The sequence below is a fragment of the Dermacentor silvarum genome, chromosome 11 (genome assembly GCF_013339745.2).
Source record: "Dermacentor silvarum isolate Dsil-2018 chromosome 11, BIME_Dsil_1.4, whole genome shotgun sequence".
Lineage (NCBI taxonomy): Eukaryota > Metazoa > Arthropoda > Arachnida > Ixodida > Ixodidae > Dermacentor > Dermacentor silvarum.
The window spans coordinates 74,974,472-74,992,784 of NC_051164.1; the positions used below are offsets into that span (position 1 = coordinate 74,974,472).

Genomic DNA, 18,313 nt, shown 5'->3' on the forward strand with positions numbered 1-18,313 from the left:
AGCAACGGGCCGTCGAGATATGCGCGGCTGTGGAGCGCGAGAAAAAAGAGAAGTGATGCGCGGCCGAAGAACAGCGGCATGCCAAGCGAGCAGCTGCTGAACAGGCCATGGAGATCGAGCGGCACCTGAGTGGAAGGCTGCAATTTGCAGGACGCAGACGTGTACATTCAGAAGTACTTTGTCGAAGACGTATTTAGTGCAGCGTATAGCGTCTACAACCGCCTCTGGTTTCGATCGTATGTTGTCAAGGTGTCATGGCCCACGCAGGTGGCGTCCTCGAGTGAGCGTTTCCCCATGAGGATGTGACTTTGTCCGCGCTTTGCGCCAGGTACAGGGGCCAAATGCTTCACAATGATTTAGATAATCGTCGAGGATAGTTTCTGCCGTAACTTTTTCTTTTCCCGGATTTCGTGTTCCTTTTCTTTTTGGTGAAAACACCCAGTAGCGAGATTTCATTATTTTAGCGAATAATGCTGCATGGAAACATTGTAGTAAGTGGTTTATTTTACCATTGAACACACACAAAAGTTCAGGGTGGGGCAGCTGCTCATTGTTACATTCGAGTATTGTTAAAGGGACACTAAAGAGAAACCGGAAGTTCAGCTTTAATGGTAGAGTATCCTATCACGATCACAGACATACCATTCTTACTGTGAACAGGGGTTTAATAAGCGATAAAATAGCGAAAAACTGAAAGATAGGTGCTGACGCCTTCGAATTTCCCGCACTACACGTTCGTGACGTCGGAGATCACAAATGCAGCCCGGCCGCGATTGGTTGAGAGCGATTTATCGCTGTTAATAAAACACAAAATGAAATACACCTTAAACGTACATAAACAGCATTTGCCAACTTTTTAAGCCGTTTCAAGCGAGGACATACAAGTTTAGCGCAAAATTAAATAAGTAATAAGAAAAAATGGCGTGGCGCTACATGCGGTCGTGATAGTTTTGTAGTTTCGTTTTTGCTCCATGCATCATCGCGCGCGCCGTGTTGCGTGGCTCGAAAAAAGTTGACTTCGTGGGAAACAGCCAGAAAATGCCTCGTGTGTATAGTGTTGAGGGCTGTATCAATGGTGCAAGGCGCTTGCTCAGTGGCAGCGGCAGTGTTGTCCCGACTGTCCTTTCATGTGGTGCCACGTGATGAGCCCCGGCGTTTGCAATGGCTCAGTGCTCTGCCGATAATAAAACTGCAAAAGAGCCAGAGAAACCGATGGTGTGCTCTCTGCATTTCTCGCCCTCGGATTATGTGTATAATCCTGCCCTTGGAAAATATCTTGGCGTGCCCCAGAGGCCAGTGCTTTCTAGAGCAGCTGTCCTATCCATCAATGTCGCCTTCATCAAATCCCCGACTGATGCCCCTGCAGCAGCAAACTGGTGGCTCGGTGAGTGCTGAATATCATTAAAAAAAGACACGAAAAAAACCATACTGAGTACGCGCGCAACTTTCTACGCTTGCTCTGTTGGGAACATCGTTGCCGGGCGGACCGGCCGCCTCGCCTTCCGTCGACGAAAATGAGGCTTCACTTTCCGTCAGTGTGGCTGGCTGCTCACCGCCATCGTACGCAGAAACACGTACCGCGCGAGCAAGGAGGATCTTTTGGTGCTCCGTTTCACTGAAGTTGCTCAAATGCAGTCCTGCTTCCCTGGCGAGCTCTTCGTTGCAAGGTTCAGCATCAGCAACGGTATACATCACGGCCACACACCTTAGCAAAAGTTGCAGCGAACGCAAACGCAGTGGCCATGCAGCCTATGATGGAGCGAGCGCCTCGGCCGTTTACGCAAGCGGTGACGTATCATGGCGCCCTCTGATTCGCTGAGATCAATGAAATTCGTGACGACACTGCTTCAGAGCTGAATCTGGGGTGAGAGAAATTGAGGAAGAGATATTTGGTCTTTGTTTAAAAATTTCTCTGCTAATAACTCATATTTTTGCACCCAACAAAAACTGCATGCATTCCTGAAGGTCCCTCTTTTATTCCAGATGAACTTCCTGTTTCTCTTTAGTTTCCCTTTAAAACTGGTAATGCTATAAGTGGGTTCAACTGCGCTTCTTTCTCTCTAAATAAAATGTTTAACTTAGTTTTAAAACATTTCTTGTTTCTATAATGTGATTAAACACCAGCGGCAGCAGAACAGATATTAAATTTCAAAATGTTCAGTGTTTTCTACTGCTTTCACGAATGAGGACTCCAATGCTTGACTCCTAAAGAATAATTCAGGATGAGATACTGGGCAGATTTCTGCAAAGTATGCTTCTGCATAAGAAATCTTAGCTGTATGCAGTGCTGGGCAGTATCGAGGACACATGTATCTTAGATAGTATCTTTGGGTACTCTTTGGGTATCTTGTATCTGTATCGTGATACGCCTGGCGAGACGTGCCTCAGTATCTGTATTTCCGATACATGAAAGAATGAATTGGTGTATCTTAAGATGAAAGATACAAGTGTTTGCTGCACCATCCTGCAGAGGCTTTTTATTGATGTTCTTATAATGAGGTGGCAACCAGCTAGCTGGTCGGCAAGCAAAGCAGAGACTCCCATCAATTACAAAAGCGACAGGCAAGAACTGCTGACAGCGCAGCATGTAATTAGCTTTCATGTTAAGCAGCTAAAGCAATCCCAGTAAATTGTACTAATACAGTACTAATAGACGTTTCAATGAAATAAAACAAGGTTGGTTGGAGTTAAGAAATTGCCAAGCAGACATTTTTGTGCGTATGCGTTTGACGCTACATTATATAGATCTGTAATGAGCAACTTGCGAATGTATCGAAGTACTTTAAGATACAAATGGAAAGTATCGTATCGGATACAATAATTACGGTAGTATCTTGTATCTGTATATCAAATACTTGTTGCCCGAGTATCTTGTATCGTATCATGATACAATTGGCAAAGTACCTTTGCCCAGACCTGGCTGTATAACACACAAGGCCAAAGCTGCACAGTTAAAATACCAAAGCGTGTGCTACTTGTTTTAGCCCCGCAATATTACAGGTTACTAGTTTACACAAATCTGTTTGGCAAGTCAATGTAGCAGTGTCAGGCATACGTAGGTAAGCTATAAACATACATACCAGGCTCGTCTTCACAAGCGCCCATGAATTGGACCACATTGGGGTGACTGCCGATGCGAAGCATGCCCTCAATATCTGCCAGAAGACTTCTGCGTTCATGGTCAGGTAGCGTCCACTCGGCTGCAGTCAAAAGGGGGAGCTATAGTAAATGCACATTTGCAGTATAATTTTGGAGTGAAATTGGAGAGTTCCTTCTAAAGTTTCTTGACTTTATTTACTTGTAACAAAAAAAAAAAGCATTCCTAAATGCTCATATAAACATCAGTCATCAGTCAAAGTCAAAATCTTAAACGTGTACGTTTGTAATAGTACTCGGCAATGAAAGCACTCCAAGGTGTTTGTCTAAGGAGATGCACAGTTACTGCAAATGACTTTCTTTTTGCAAGCTTTATTTTGGGTTATATTATTTCACGCTGAAAATCTGAATTTTTTTCAGGGTGGTACATTTTGTGAGATGGTTAGGTCACAAATAGGTTACACAGCTGGAAAAACTGCTTCCACAAATAATTTAACGGAACCAATTTTTTCGTATGTACACCATTCATGAAAGTAACTAAAATTAGATCTGCCAAAATTAAGATACTAATACATACTACGCAAGTTTGTAAGACATACATATGTATGACTGTTTTACCTGTTTTTTTTGTTTTTTTTTGTCTGTCTTGTCTGTAACACGTCTTTTGCAAGTTTAATATTGATTACCCACTTACCCAAGTTCACACCCTGTTCAAATTAAGTTGATCACAGCATATGACAAAGGTTGTTGAATAAGTCAACAATTGTGGAGTAATAAGAGGAGGGCTGCCTAAAGGCATTCACCAACATGTGGAAATTGGAAATGTTATAGAAGCCCATGGGGGGGCAAGGCAATGCTCCACATTTCTTTAAAACCCCATGCGAATGCCATGTTCTTAATCACACTTATGTCCTCTCAGGTTTACCTAACTGTGACGTTTACTTTACAGTTAACTATTGTTTATCGCATTACACTGAGTGATTTGTCAGCTGCAGTGATATTTATGAGGTTTTTCTTGTATTTATGCTAGACGTGACATCTTATCAGGGTTGTAGTGTGTTATCACTACCCATACTTACTGGTTCTTTTTTGTTGCATGAGAACATATCAGACTCCAAATCTTGGATCACTTTATGACATGGCTACAGTAGCCTTCTAGTCCTCTAGCAACATAACGGAGGGAACGATCCTACAGTTTTAGGCTACAAATTACAATTTGTATTGATTGGTTTTAACAACTTCCAATCTTTGTGAACAATGTTTTGGGGAAAAAGAAAAAAAAGAACTTTAAAACCACTGGGCTTTTTTGATCGGATAACATCAAAACCACAAACTGTACAATATACAGCAAAAGCTCGATGATACGAATCTCACGGGGTCACGAAAAATATTCGTATTAGCCGAAATTCGTATCATCGAAACACAATTAAAACTGTCGAATCTCAATAATTCGAACTCGAAGGGGCCCGAAAATTTGCTCGAATTAAACGGACGTATTTTTGAAGTATTCGTGCACCATAGCACGATGCACGAACGGTGCGAGTCATGAAATATCGCGGCGCGCAAGTGCATAGCAAGCGCGGGCCACGAAACTGCCCACGCCGGCTAACGGTCGCTGCCCGATAACGACAGAAAACGAAGCTTCAGGGAGCGAGCGGGCGGGGCCGGCACACGGGTGCACGCGGAGACCGTCGAAGGTGAGGGAGGAGGGCGGCAGGGAAGCGGATTTGGCTGCGTCAACTCTGCCGCTTCGGTGGCTTCCCTCGCCCTCCCTCTCAACTCCCTCGTAGCTCTCTCACCTTCGACTCCGTGCGCACATCTCCGTGCGCGCCCGCCGCCGTGCTGGCGCCAGCTTATTTTAGCCGCCCCCTGAAGTTTCGTTTTCTGCCGTTATCGGGAAGCGAGCGTTTGCGGGCATGGCAGTTTCGTTGGCCCGACTGTGCCTCCGCCGCTGCTTCCCTCTGCGCTGCTGCCGCGGCGTGCAAGGTCAACATGTGACTAGAAAATAGAGGAGAAGGGTTCACTGCCATTTTATCCGCGTGGCTGAGACGTCGGCACTAGTGTGTGCTAGAATACGGTTGTCTAGAACACTCTAGTCGGCACGTACACGCTTGTTCCGGCGCGATGCAGAAACGGCGGCCTTGCAATTTGAGAGAGAGGGAAATTTCCGCCGCGGGGTCTTTTTTTTTTTTTTTCCGTTCCTTCGCGCGCGGCATTGAGGGGTCTCTCCTGAGCTTTTGCTCTATGGTGGTGTCGGGGCAATGCCGGTCGGAGGCGCCGCCGCGTGATTTGGCGCGCTGCTAAGAGCATTGTCGGTGCGCGGTATGTTCGAAATAAGCGTGTTCCAATTCGCTTGCTTCGCGTTGACGTTGAACGAAAGCACGTTTTTCACGATAGTCTCGCTGTGCAACAATTGTGCTCAGTGTTGACGTTGCGAGGCCTAGCTCCTTAGCCAACTCCGTCCGCTTCCTCTTGGGATCCTCCTCGACCTTTCGAAGAATGTCTAATTTCGCTTTAAAGCAGAGTGCTTTCCGCTTGCGAGACATAGCTCGCTGCGACTAGGCAAAATGGCGCAAACACGAAGAACGCGGCCCGAAGCGCAGCAGCCACTCCATCTGACGGCTCGCAGAAAAGGAGGAAAAGTACAAAAGCACCAAAAGCGCCACCGCTTCAAACTCTTTGCGCCCAGTCGCGGAGTCCACGCTGTCTGGCGCCGCGCCTCCGCACCAAAAGAGAAGGAGAGAAAGCGCGTGACTGCGCGCTGTTCTCTTTCGCGGTCGTCGGTGGGGCGGCGTATATTCGTATCAACCGACGCAGGCTGAAAATCGATTCGTAACAACCGTTCTCTAGCACGTTGCAAAGTAATGGGGCTCGGCCGGGACCACCGAAAAATTCGTATCATCCGGAAATTCGTATAAGCCGTGATCGTATCATCGAGCTTTTACTGTACCTGTACGTAATGATTACGTTGTGCTAAATTGAACCCCAGGTGGTCCAAATTTCCGGAGTCCCCCACTACGGCGCGCCTCATAATCAGATCGTGGTTTTGGCACGTAAAACCCCATAATTTAATTTATTTTTATGTTTTAAATTGTGTGGAATTGTGCTGGAATGGTCTCGTTGAATCATTGCTAAAGTGGGAATGAAAAACAAAAATTGAGGGTGAAGATGAAACAAAGTAATGACGAAGGAAAGGCTGTGTTTCACGCTTGATCCTGTCCTTTTTCACTGTCCATTACTGCTCCCGTTTAAAGGTCAAGTTAGGTTCTTGCCTCTGTCATTCTGTACTGCTCAGAGCCCTTTACTGCTAATTACTAACAAGCTCAAATCAGGATGCTGCATTAACAACACGCTTCCTTTAGCGCAATCATAATGGAAACTTCACCTGGACAGCGTTGCACGCTCACTGGCACCTTTCGGCTATCCTCTGTGACGAGGTACCCTGCTCGGACTGGCCCGAAACGGCCCTGGCCGAGTGTGGTATCGGAGAGGAGCAGTCGTGACCGAGGCACCAGGGGCAGCATGGAACGCAGCTGGGTGTAGAACGCTCCCAGGTCGGCTCCCTCGCCCAGTTGCAGCGAGCCAGCACTAAATGGAGTGACATCGTCCTGAAAGAGAGTGCTTGTATGTAAGGGCCTCACTTGCACAAGCCACTATCATGAAGAGTGCAACAAGCAAATTGGAAGGTTACAGCCACTCGGCATATGACGTGTACTAAGTGCGATAGAAGTCAGCACAAGAAAGTTCAAAAACGTGACATCTTCCCCGAGGAGGGAGTTTATCTTTAAGGCTTGCTTTCGCTGTGACACAGAGACTGGAAGATTGTGCAAATTTGTGTGTTAAGTGTCATGGGGGGGGGGGGGGGGCTTAGCAAAATATTGGCTGTTCAAATAATAACTCAAATTAAACAGCAGAATGCATTTTGAGAACTGACCATGTCCAGGCTCGGGTGAGAGCGCAGCATCAACTCCTCCGTGCGCCTCCTGCGGCGACTGTAGTGGCGCCGAGCAAAGACGTAAGCCACGATGAATGCCAACAGCAGGCAGGCGCCTAGGGCCGTAGCAGCCGAGAGCCATGAGGACAGCACTTGTGACCTCTCGTCCATGACTATAACTGGAAGAATAAATATTGGCACAGATTCTGAGGGACTCAACGCTTGTTTTTAGCACCAACTTTGCTACACTAGCTGAAACAATGCACCAGGGCATAAGACAGTATGGACTTTTCCCTGCTTCTGATACCAAGTTGTTTAGTTCTTCCTTGGTCTTACTGGTACTTCATTAAAACACGGTGTTTCTGTTCTCTCTTTTCTTTCTCTAAGTTCTTCGTTGTCGTTTTCTGTTCTTTGTGGGAGACCGTGAGGTTGATTTTCCCGCAATGTTCCGTCACCTGGTGGCAGAATAACTCATTGGGAACATGCGAAACTGCCCAGGTGTGCTTCCCCAACACATTGCATTTGACCCAAGCAATATGTCTATAATAGGAAATGAAACATCGGCACACGCATCAATGCTGCCATTCCTGCGGCTCCGCCTTCCTCACACTGTCTTAAGGGGGTATATGGGGGCTAAAATCACGATTTTCGCCAGAAATATGCATTGCAGAATATTGTTTGTTTTGGATTTATAAGCATATAAAGAAGCTCCTTACCAAATTTGGTTATCTGCACCATAGAAGAGAAGAAAATGAGCTTTTTTTTTTTTTTTACCCAGCTGGCATGTGTTTCGGCATGTTTTCAAATCACTGAATCAATTTTTCTCAGTTTGCACTCTTTGGCCAATTCGCACTTTTAGGAAAAATATTGTTTCGTAAGTGCGAAGACGAAAACTGTTTGCGAGATTGTTTCTAGGCTGAACATTTGTGAGGAACAGGACTATGGACATTTTGAACTTCTAAATTTTTTCTATTGGTAACCAAGTATAGATATCTAGATCACAGTAACAACAGAAAAACAAACTTAGTTTTCAAGTAATGCAGTTTCTACAAGAGAAGGCATAAAATTGCAAGCAGCTGCCCCTGTTCTGTAATAGAAGGCATCCAGAAGATATTTATTCAGAAAAACTTTACCTACCTTCATAATTTTTAAAATGATATTTTCCCTAAGGTGACACAGACATTTTCTCAATGGGACATGCACAACTTTTTTTCCATTTGTGGTAGTGTAATCAAATTTACTACATGTTCTAATGACAAGTAAAACTCTCCGGACGAATTTTGTTAAAATCGGCAAGTCAGTTCAAAAGTTGACCTTTCAGCTCCACATTCCCCCTTAACATTTAGAATGTGCTCCTAAACTTCAACATCACTGTGAGTGGCAGGACTGCAATCTTTTGTCAAGGCAGGCAAGATGTGCGGAAAAGTCTGCTTATGGCTCCTTCGTATATCCCAGAGGGAGTTAAAAAAGAAGAAAAAAAGAAAAGCCCTGCACATATTTGGAGCACGGTTCTGTGTATAATGCAGGGTGCTTTCTAAAGGTAATGATTTTGCAAAAGGATCTTGCATTATAGTTGTGCGAATACCGTAGGTTTTCTTGCAGCCCATATGCATGACTTAAAACTGAGACGTCCACTGTGTTCTGCACACAAGTGGAAAGAGTGTCTTTCAGCTCCAGGAGGAATTCCTCGTTCTTGTGCTACATGAGAAAACTTATTTTGAAGGGGGTGAAATGCAAGAAACGCACATGTTCTTAGATTTAAATGCATGTTAAAGAACCCCAGGTGGTCAAAATTACTGCGAAGTCTCTGACTATGGCGTGCCTCAACCATATTGTGGTTCTGGCATATAAAACCCCAGAAAAAATTTTTTTTCGGTTGCTTGAGCTTTTGATTTAACTGTAGCCGACAACCATACTTCTAGATGCAAAAATGACACTTTTGAAAAATGTAAATGTACTTTAAATGGGCTTATGTTTCTTTTTAAAAGGACTGTTCACACTTCTAGTAAACAATGTCTTGTAATGCAAAGATGCTCGTGTACCGGGCATTGGGTGTACATTATAAAACCCCAATGTGATCAAATTTAATCTGGAGCCCCCCATTACGGCATGCCTCATAATCTACTACTGAAAATCCCATCACGCTAACTTGCTGCATTGACTGCACACATAATCATCACAGTGTTTATTTGCTAAAGAATTTTTATGTGGCACCCGCTCTGGAATGAATGATGCCACACATTCTGAAAGTGTCATGACTTAAGTGTCTTCTAGTGCACTGAAAACATGCACATACTATACATCGACACCATTTGCTGCCTCAGGGTGAAATTTGTAGGTTTATTATTTTAAAAAATCGGGCAAGTTTGCACTTGGTTGTGCAAAGCTTAGGCACAGCGAAGCTTACTGGCTGCTACTGCTAGGTATGAACTTGGTTGCCGCTAAGTCTTAACTTGGTTTAACTTAACTACGCATGTAGGAAGGTATTCTTGAGCGATCATTTTCGAAGGTACCTTCCCTTTCGCAACATTTCGCGTGACTAGCGCTGGACACGGCGCCTACGAGTGACAGCGCTTCCTGGCATGCCACAAACGCAGGCAGGCTAATGAAGTTTGGTACAGTGCCAAGAACGCTGTCGCTTGCCGACGCCGAAATGCGTTGGCGACATTTCGCGTGACTAGTGCTGGACGCGTCGGCGCCTATGAGCTTCAGCGTTCCTGGCATGCTACAAACACAGGCAGGTTAACCAAGGTTGGCACAGTGCCAAGAACGCTGCTGCTTGCCGACGCCGAACGCGTTGGAGGCTAGCCGCTTGATATCAATTGGCCAGCTTCACTGTGTCTTGAGCTTTGTGCGTCCTAGTGCAAGCTTTCGCCTTTTTTTTTCTCCTGGCTCAGCGCGGTGTGGAAAGAAGACAGGCAGGGGTCGGGAAAGCAAAAAGCTGGCAAAGAGGAGACCGCGTGCGTCTCCTCCTCCTCCGGGTTGCCATGGCTACCACGGCTATGCACCACAAATTGTGGCTGGCTTAAACAGCTTCGCTGTTAAAATCTGACAACCAGTGTTAGCAATATTATTTGACTGCATGTATATTAACATCTAAAATGCACTTTCTCTTTTTCAGTGTTGAGTTTTACAATTCCTGTACCTGAACAGGCATGAGTGCTTCTTCTCAGTGTTTAGTCTCATGCTGAGCTTCACCTTGCAAACAATGAATGCTGACACGTTGATATATTATCACACAGCCACACATGACATCAGAACGAAGCTTCCTCAACTTAAAAAATTAAATGCTTAGAATCAGTAAGTAGCAAAACCATGACAACTGGCTGGACAGCTTAAACTTGTCCGCGTCGCATGGGCTTTGGTATCGAAAGTTGGGCGAGTTGGTGTTGTTTAATTCTTGGAGCAGCGTGAAAAGATGGGATGTGAATAAGGTAATTAAATTCTGGGGTTTTATGTGCCAAAAAAAGGATATGACTTGAGGCATGCCATGGTGGGGGACCCTGGATTAAGTTTGACCATCTGGGATCCTTCAATGTGCACCTAAATCTAAGTGCGTGAGCATTTTCACATTCCGCCTGCATTGAAATGTGGCCACTGCAGCCGAGATTGAAAACCCGCAGCCTCAAGCTCAGCAGTGCGACGCCATAGACATTGAGCTACCATGGCGGGTAGAAGAAGGAAATAAAGAAACAGTAATAGTATGTTGTCTTTTCTTTCTTCACGTCCCGCCTTTTCATGCTGTCTTGAAATGGGCTTTAGGCTGCTAGAATTGCTCATATTTACTAGCATTGAGCAGGCCGTAAGCTTCTGTGGCTGGTTGTGTTGAGATCGCGGCACTTACCAGGTGGCTGAATACGTTCCGTGCTTGGGCCCTCCACCGAGTATGCATATTTGGTTACCTGTAACAAGGAAGGCTGCTATCACCCAACTTTTCTCCACTGCAGAACAAAAATACTCCACCCATACTCCGCAATTAAAGGTACAGTAAAGAGAAATATTAGTCTTCCATTAACCCTTCCCGTGCCAAGGACGAGTCTCATTTGTCCAGCCATTTTCTCTATTCTATGCCAATAATGGAGAAAGTATCATATGTGTGCCTCTGTTGTATGCCACAGACTTGCGGCAGTTGTTTTAAAATACTGGCTTCCCATGTTCTGTAATGAGAACCTGCAGCGAATGGAACAATGTGGCTGCCTCCATCAACGGGGATGCTAAAGTTACTGCTTGGAAATCTGCTCTTTAACATTTCTTATATCTATGCCTGCTTGATGCAGTTCTTTTTGCTTTTTGTGCAACCTATATATACTACTATAACTGTCATAGTCATCTGCAACTTGACCGATTAAAGGCCAAGTGCAATAAAATTTCACACTGGCTAAATTGGTTATAAATCACTAGTGTATACTACTCAAGCAATCTTGGCAAAGCTGCAGGGATGGTAATTGTCTAAGTTTCTTATTAGCAGCCTTTAAATAGCATCTGAGCAGACAACGCGTGCGCTTTGTGGCTAGTGGATATGATGCAAGCCTCGTCATATTACCTCCAAGATTTTTCAGCACACCACGGGTGCCGCGTAATCTTGGAGGTCATGCCGAAGAGCTGCACTGGTTCTTAACGTTCCAAGTAGTGCCACTTCCGGAAAATGGTAATGGTACATTTTTTTTTTTTTTAGTTTCAGTATGAAAAAAATGTTTCCTTTTACAAGCCTCTCATGACGCATCCATTCGTACTTCAAACATAAAATTTTGCATGGAGGCTCAAAGGCGAACAAGCAGTTTCTCTCGCCTTCGCTATCCTCCCTGCTTGCGCGCTCTGTATGCTGCATACTTCTCTAGGAGACACCTTGACACACTACGGCAGTATTGAATGTCATACTGGCACAGTTTTTTTTTTTAAAGTAGACGGTGTTTTTGAAAACACAGTCTACTTTCGCTTACCACGACTGCACGCTAACTACATTCTGTTGCCGCTGCACACGCAGTGCAAAGCACGCTACAGAACATGAAATGCGCTGGCTGCGCACAACAGGCAAGTGAGATAACGAGGAAGAGCAGCTGTGCGACTGCATGGTAAAGGCGTGCTAGCAGATAGATTAGAACTGACGTCTCTCGTAGACGGATCAATCGATAGCTTTTACCCTGGTGTCATCACGTGCATGACCCAGTTGGCATTACAACACGTGAAGACCAAAAAAAGCCAGGGAAGAGCAGGCAATTGTTTTTTTTTTTAATTTGCCTGCCTTGTTCGCAAAGGATGGTTGTGATAGCATTTTGTGCACTACAGTCGAATTCCACTTATAACGGTACCACTTTTTACGATACATATATCGGTTATAACAATGAGAAGCTGCTGCACTGTCAACTTTGTATGTTTTCTATGGTGAAATAACCGGCTTACTACAATGCCCCATGCCGCATTATCGGTTATAACGATGAAGTCTGGCTACTGGGTGTCCGTGCCAAAAGAGAATGGAATGCGAAATCTTTGAAAAGAAAAAATAAATTCGAGTCGCTGCGCGGTTTTCCAGCCTTGGCAGCGCCAGCCTCGCACGTCTCTCCCGTTGCTCTTCCACCCCTCCGAACACGAATGGGCTGCGGCCCATAGCTTTACGCCACATCACCCTCCGAAACACGAATGGACCGCGCCAACTGCGCTGATAGCACTGGCCACGATTGCTTGCTGGCCGCTCATATGGCTCATACTACGCAGTTCTGCTGACGGACTAATACGGGTGTCGGACGGTGCACTTTTGATCGCCATCAAGCCCGATCTGGATTGAATTTCTCGGTCATGATCGACTCCTTTGCCAGTCATGACCGCCAATCGTTGTCGAGAATTTCGATCCAGATCGACTTGATCGCGATCAAAAGTGCGCCGTTTGACACCGGTATAAGTTGTTCCGAGTAACGTGGTTTCTCAGCCTCGTTTGACTCATCGTCGGAACGGAAGATGGCTGATCCGCCCGCGGATCATCGGCAATGCACGACGTTGCCAGTCGCATTGCTATAGATTTGGAAAGGAAGTGCTTCTAACCAATGTGGCGATTGCCGCGAACGTGCTTGCATTGAATAGCGACGGCAGCAGCGATGACACGGTAGGGCGCGTTGCCTAAACGTTGTCCCGCAGGAGACCCTGCAGATGATTCAGTCCCTCCGGGGCTTCGTTTTTGCGAGCGACCTTTGCGAGAGAAGGATGTCGGGAAGCTTCGCAATTTTTTTCATGCAACCCGGTTAGAACAATTATCGGTTATAACAAGTGAATTATCGTGGCACTTGAATATTGTTATAAGTGGGTTTGACTGCTTATACATATTTACCTAGAATGCAATCAAAATGTCAAATGCCGTTTCATCATCAGCCTATATTTATGTCCACTGCAGGACAAAGGCCTCTCCCTGCGATCTCCAATTACCCCTGTCTTGCGCCAGCTGATTCCGACTTGCGCCTGTGAATTTCTTAACTTCATCACTCCACCTAGTTTTCTGGCGTCCTCGACTGTGCTTCCCTTCTCAATGGGTATCCATTCTCTAACCCTAATGGTCCACCGGTTATCCATCCTACGCATTACATGGCCTGCCCAGCTCCACTTTTTCCGCTTAATATCACCTAGAATATCGGCTATCTCCATTTGTTGTCTGATCCACCCCGCTCTCTTGACTGTATATCTTATCAGATGACTGTATATCTTATCAAAGAAACTAGTAAAACAGATGAAGTTCTCATTTTTAACAGCGATGTTTTAGCCGGGCATAATGTGTTTGCTGAATCCAAAAATGTGGGCCGATGCTGGCAGCAGTACTGGCACAAAATCACTGAGTACATAGATCTTGAAACTTAGTGACTACCTCGCAAGGTCGTTTTTTTTTATTTTCTTTGTTTGGGGGTAGACAAGTTCTGTCATAACTAACTTTTCTTTATAATAAACAGCATTTAACCCATGCAACAGTTTTCTGTACATGGGCTTAATGAGGCTTCAACTAGGGCTAGCTTGTATGACATCGTTGTTTACTGCACTGTACTTTTCATATATAACAATATAAACAAAATGAATTAACATGTGTGCAAAGATTTGTTGGTCTCATTTACATTTTCCTTTGGGTGAAAAGCACAGTGCCGTAAACAGAACAATGTGCGTGGGCTCTAATGCAGATGCTGGTGCTTACCCCGTTGAGTGTGCTGGCAACGCCCTCAATTGGAAGGTAGTCTTCACTGGGCGACAGGGGGGCATTGACAAATCCACCATAGGAGCGGCCATCGCCGAATACGAATGTTCGATTTTCCCACTCTGGTCCCACTTCAGCTGCAATGTAGAACGGCGTGCCGGCCTCAGCAGCCTCTTGATGCCCTGCCAGCCGCTCTGGGCTGAATGCCATAAGGCTACTCCGCTCAAATGCAACGAGTCGGTAACCCCTGAAAAGAAGACCACAAACTTTTTAGAAGTGAAGCTTCCATTGCCTTTTCCCTGAGGTTTAGTGTTTGTCATCATTTCCTCGCTGGATATATTTGTAGATATACCGTATGGACTCGTGTAAGGGCCGCACTTTTTTTTTTTCACAATTTTGACGAGGTGTGGCCCTTACACCGGACCGAACCTTTTGGTCAAAATGGTGCCGGCCCAGCCGGTGACTTGTGCGCAACCTGGCTCTCGCCATCTAGTAGAGGCATGCTGAAGTACGCAGCACGCGAAATTTCGCCGATGTCAGCGCGCGGCATCGGGGTACCGAGCGCTATTGTTACTCTGTTGGAAATTTTTTCTCCAAATTTTGGGCTGCCAAGTTGGGGGTGCGGCCCTTAGGCGAGTTTATACGGTGTATATAGACAACTTGGGCCACTCAGTATGTGCTGGCTATTTGTTGTGCTGAGTAGACGTGGGGCACTGGATATGATGCTGAATAGACAACTTGTTGCTGGCTGCTGTCTGGTCTAGTGGACAATGTGGGTCGGTACATGCCACTGGGTATCTGCCCATTCTTGGCACAATCCCCACGAGTATGTACCACTATGACACAAGGGGTATGAAGCCCTAATTTATTTAGATGTGTGTCGTACTTCTCTGCGCATGACCTCTCGGCAACATTTTTCCCTCGACAGGCATCGCATATCACCTTTGTCCTTGTGCTGCTGACAGCTTACAGCCACAGGTGATGAGGCTGTGCTCATGTCCTGAGCTACTGCTGCTACCTCGCTAACCCAAACAAGTGTCGCATCATTTAGATTCCATCATTGCACTGGATCAAAATTTTTTCTCGAAAACATCAAGAAATGGCTGTGTTATCATTTCACTTACCATAAGCATAAATAATTAAAAGGTGCAAATGTAATTTTCACTGCAATCTTGATTGCTTTTACCAGAAGGTCATACATCATAAAATGACTCGATGTAGTAATTGGAAAATAATTATGCAAACTAGGCTAATTAAATTTCTAACTAAAAGAGCTGTGCAATCGATCCAAATGGAAGACTTGAAACACATCATACGAGCTTCTTCACTTCTTGAAGGAGACTGGACTGTATGAACACTTGTGACAGTGGACCTTCCTCTGCGACTGACTCTGTGAATGACTGACTCTTTATTATTTTTTATATTCTCGCTTCTTATCTATTCTTCTCCCTTCCCTCTCCCCAAGCGTAGGGTAGCCAACCGAGCACGTCCTTGGTTAACCTCCCTACCTTTCCCTTCTCGTTTCTCTCTCTCTCTCCAAAAAGTTGACGCGGCAAATTTTTTTTTTTTAATAGAGGTGAATTCTGGCCCATTTCACACAGAAAAGCGAAACTGAACATCTGAGCAACCTGAGCTGAGAAATTGAGCAACCTTCACGCCCATAGTAGACGCCCAAGAGTGAAGGGAATGCTTGTGCCTCACAGGTGGGGGAGCATCATGCGAGCGTCCTTATCAAGCTGCGATCTCGGTTCCATCATACTCGCCTAACAAATCGATTCACTTTATTCGCTTCATTCGTACACATAACTTGCAAATCACTAACCGTACACGTAGCTCTAGGCTAGCTCTGCTTCAAGAATAGATATTATAAACAGGCAAGCATTATAAACAGTCTTGTACAATAAAAGAAAGATATTCAGGAGGAAATATATACAGCATAAACTGCGCGAACAACTGGTAATAATTACTGTTTATAATAACAGGTACTATTGTTTACTACGCTGCATGCTGACGGTCAGTCCACATAAGAAGAGATATAGTTGCAACAACTCTAGAAAGCAGGGCACGTTAGTAGCACACTTACGTAATTGGACCTTTGGAACTTGTCCCTGGTGAAAGCTGCACGGCCATTTGAGTGCCATTACGTGACAGAACTTGTACAGTAGGTGGCAGGTCTGGCTCTGCAGAATATAATGTGGAAGGGGAGATGTGCTCTGAAGTAATGCTTTACTCAAAACGACAACTTGCAAGGGGTATACAGAGTGTTTTAATGATGGCAGTCTCCAAGTGTTCCTAAAAACTGGGGATACAAGACAAAATGACAATTTCTGTTGGCCAATACTCTTAGAACAGTTCAACAGCAGGTCACAGTAGTTTACAACAGTTTTTAATTCGCAGTAGGTTAATAATTATACTTTAATGCATATTGTATTGCAATTGTAAAATTGATGAAGCCAGTCAGTGCCCAAGCCATATTTACTAACTAGAAATACTAAGACTAACAACAGCTCTAATATACAGTTATATATTGACATAACGAAGCTGGTAAAATGGCGCTTTACTTCATCATGTTGAAATTTCGTTATATGTATTGAAGTTTGACTTTTATTGCGAATGAGTAGTTGCTGATAACTCTTTTTTCCACAGAAGGGGCCTTCAAATTTTCCAAATTATTGGGCAATTGAAAAAAAAAAACTATTTCAAAAAGAAAAAAATGTAATTTTGTTGAATTTGAATGTCGGCGACCAATGATACAGTTTCATTCTATGTCAACGATATCTGCACATCGGCGGTTTGAAGCAAAGCCTGCGAAACATTTGTGCACACTCTGCCTCCGTGGCTGATAGTGTCACCTGCAGGGGGATGACGCTTTCATGAAAAGCATAGGGAGAGGAGAGCGAATGCTTCGTCTGCCCTCTCACTTCAATTGGTCTCCGAAACTCGAGATCATGCGACCTCCAGCACCAAACGCGCAGGAAGACAGATAGATATGGCGTGCGAGCTGCATATGCACCTGGCCCCGCTGACAACCATGCGCAGTTTATGGCCGGGCTAGGGAGGAGACGCACATCTCACCTGCCTCCCACTCCCCCTCTGCCACTAGAACACGCTTGATCATGTTACCGCACGCTCGGCGCGCATCAATTTACCATCCTTCTCGGCTCATCCTCGCACACTTTCCCTTCCGCACTGACAGCGTGATAGGATCTTATTGTACTAGGACTTAATGCTGAACATGATGTTGAGAAAGTCTTACTGCTCCGCTTCGGCAGCCCCTCTCTGTTGCGCGGCGCTTGAGTTTAAGTGTGTGTTCGCAAGCAGCTGCATGTAATTCAACCATATGACTGACTATCTACGTCGCGACAGTTTCATTTATTGCCTCGGTTTCCGTTCATGGCGGCAGTGCATTTTTGTTATCTTGAAAGCATGTATAAACACACCTCGTTATGCTGAGGTTCAAAACACATAGCATTCTGTGGACAAAAACTTTAACAATATATATTGAAGTTCATTAAATCGATGTTTAAGTGGATATAGCTTTGTGATGCCTATAATGACTATTGGATATAACGATCTATTCGTGTCTGATGTGACTTCGTTATAGTGAGTTTTGATTGTACATCCCTAAATTTGTGGTGAAATGACTTCCTACTAAAGATAAATGAACACATTTTGGACACAGACTAACTTCGACTATCTTCAATTCCATAATAGGTGGTGTTCAAATCCATGCCTCATAGGTTGGCGCCCTCTGGATTATAAATGTGGATCTTAAAGGCTATGCTTCTGCTGGTTGAATGAGGTGGAGGTGATATTGGGAGCTGGGAAACGCATCATAGACGTCGGGTTTTGGACAACACGTTATTGGAATGTGATGTTAAGTAATATATAAATGTTCATTGAAAATTAATTTCTAATGTGCTTATCAACACAAGTTATGATGTCCACTACAGCTATAACATTGGCATGCATTGTTATCATGCATAATAACATGCATTATATAACATTAATGCATAATAACATGCACATTATCATTATGTATCAAATTTCATATCTTTATAACATTTAGAAACAGTCATTGCTGATGTCACTTGATTATCATGAGCAATGTGAATTGT

At 44.7% G+C, this 18,313-nt stretch overlaps 1 protein-coding gene across 1 annotated transcript in view; it reads right to left on the reverse strand.

The window, feature by feature from the left end:
* Nucleotides 1-18,313, reverse strand: part of LOC119433828 (putative inactive tyrosine-protein kinase Wsck) — a 43,805-nt gene that overhangs the window by 13,014 nt on the left and 12,478 nt on the right. The window contains exons 5-10 of the mRNA XM_037701090.2: nucleotides 16,279-16,375; nucleotides 14,196-14,442; nucleotides 10,875-10,932; nucleotides 7,031-7,209; nucleotides 6,482-6,704; nucleotides 3,081-3,200 (exon numbers count right to left, since the gene is read on the reverse strand). Of these exons, the coding sequence (XP_037557018.1) occupies nucleotides 3,081-3,200; nucleotides 6,482-6,704; nucleotides 7,031-7,209; nucleotides 10,875-10,932; nucleotides 14,196-14,442; nucleotides 16,279-16,375 (924 nt within the window). The remainder of the gene's footprint in view (nucleotides 1-3,080; nucleotides 3,201-6,481; nucleotides 6,705-7,030; nucleotides 7,210-10,874; nucleotides 10,933-14,195; nucleotides 14,443-16,278; nucleotides 16,376-18,313) is intronic.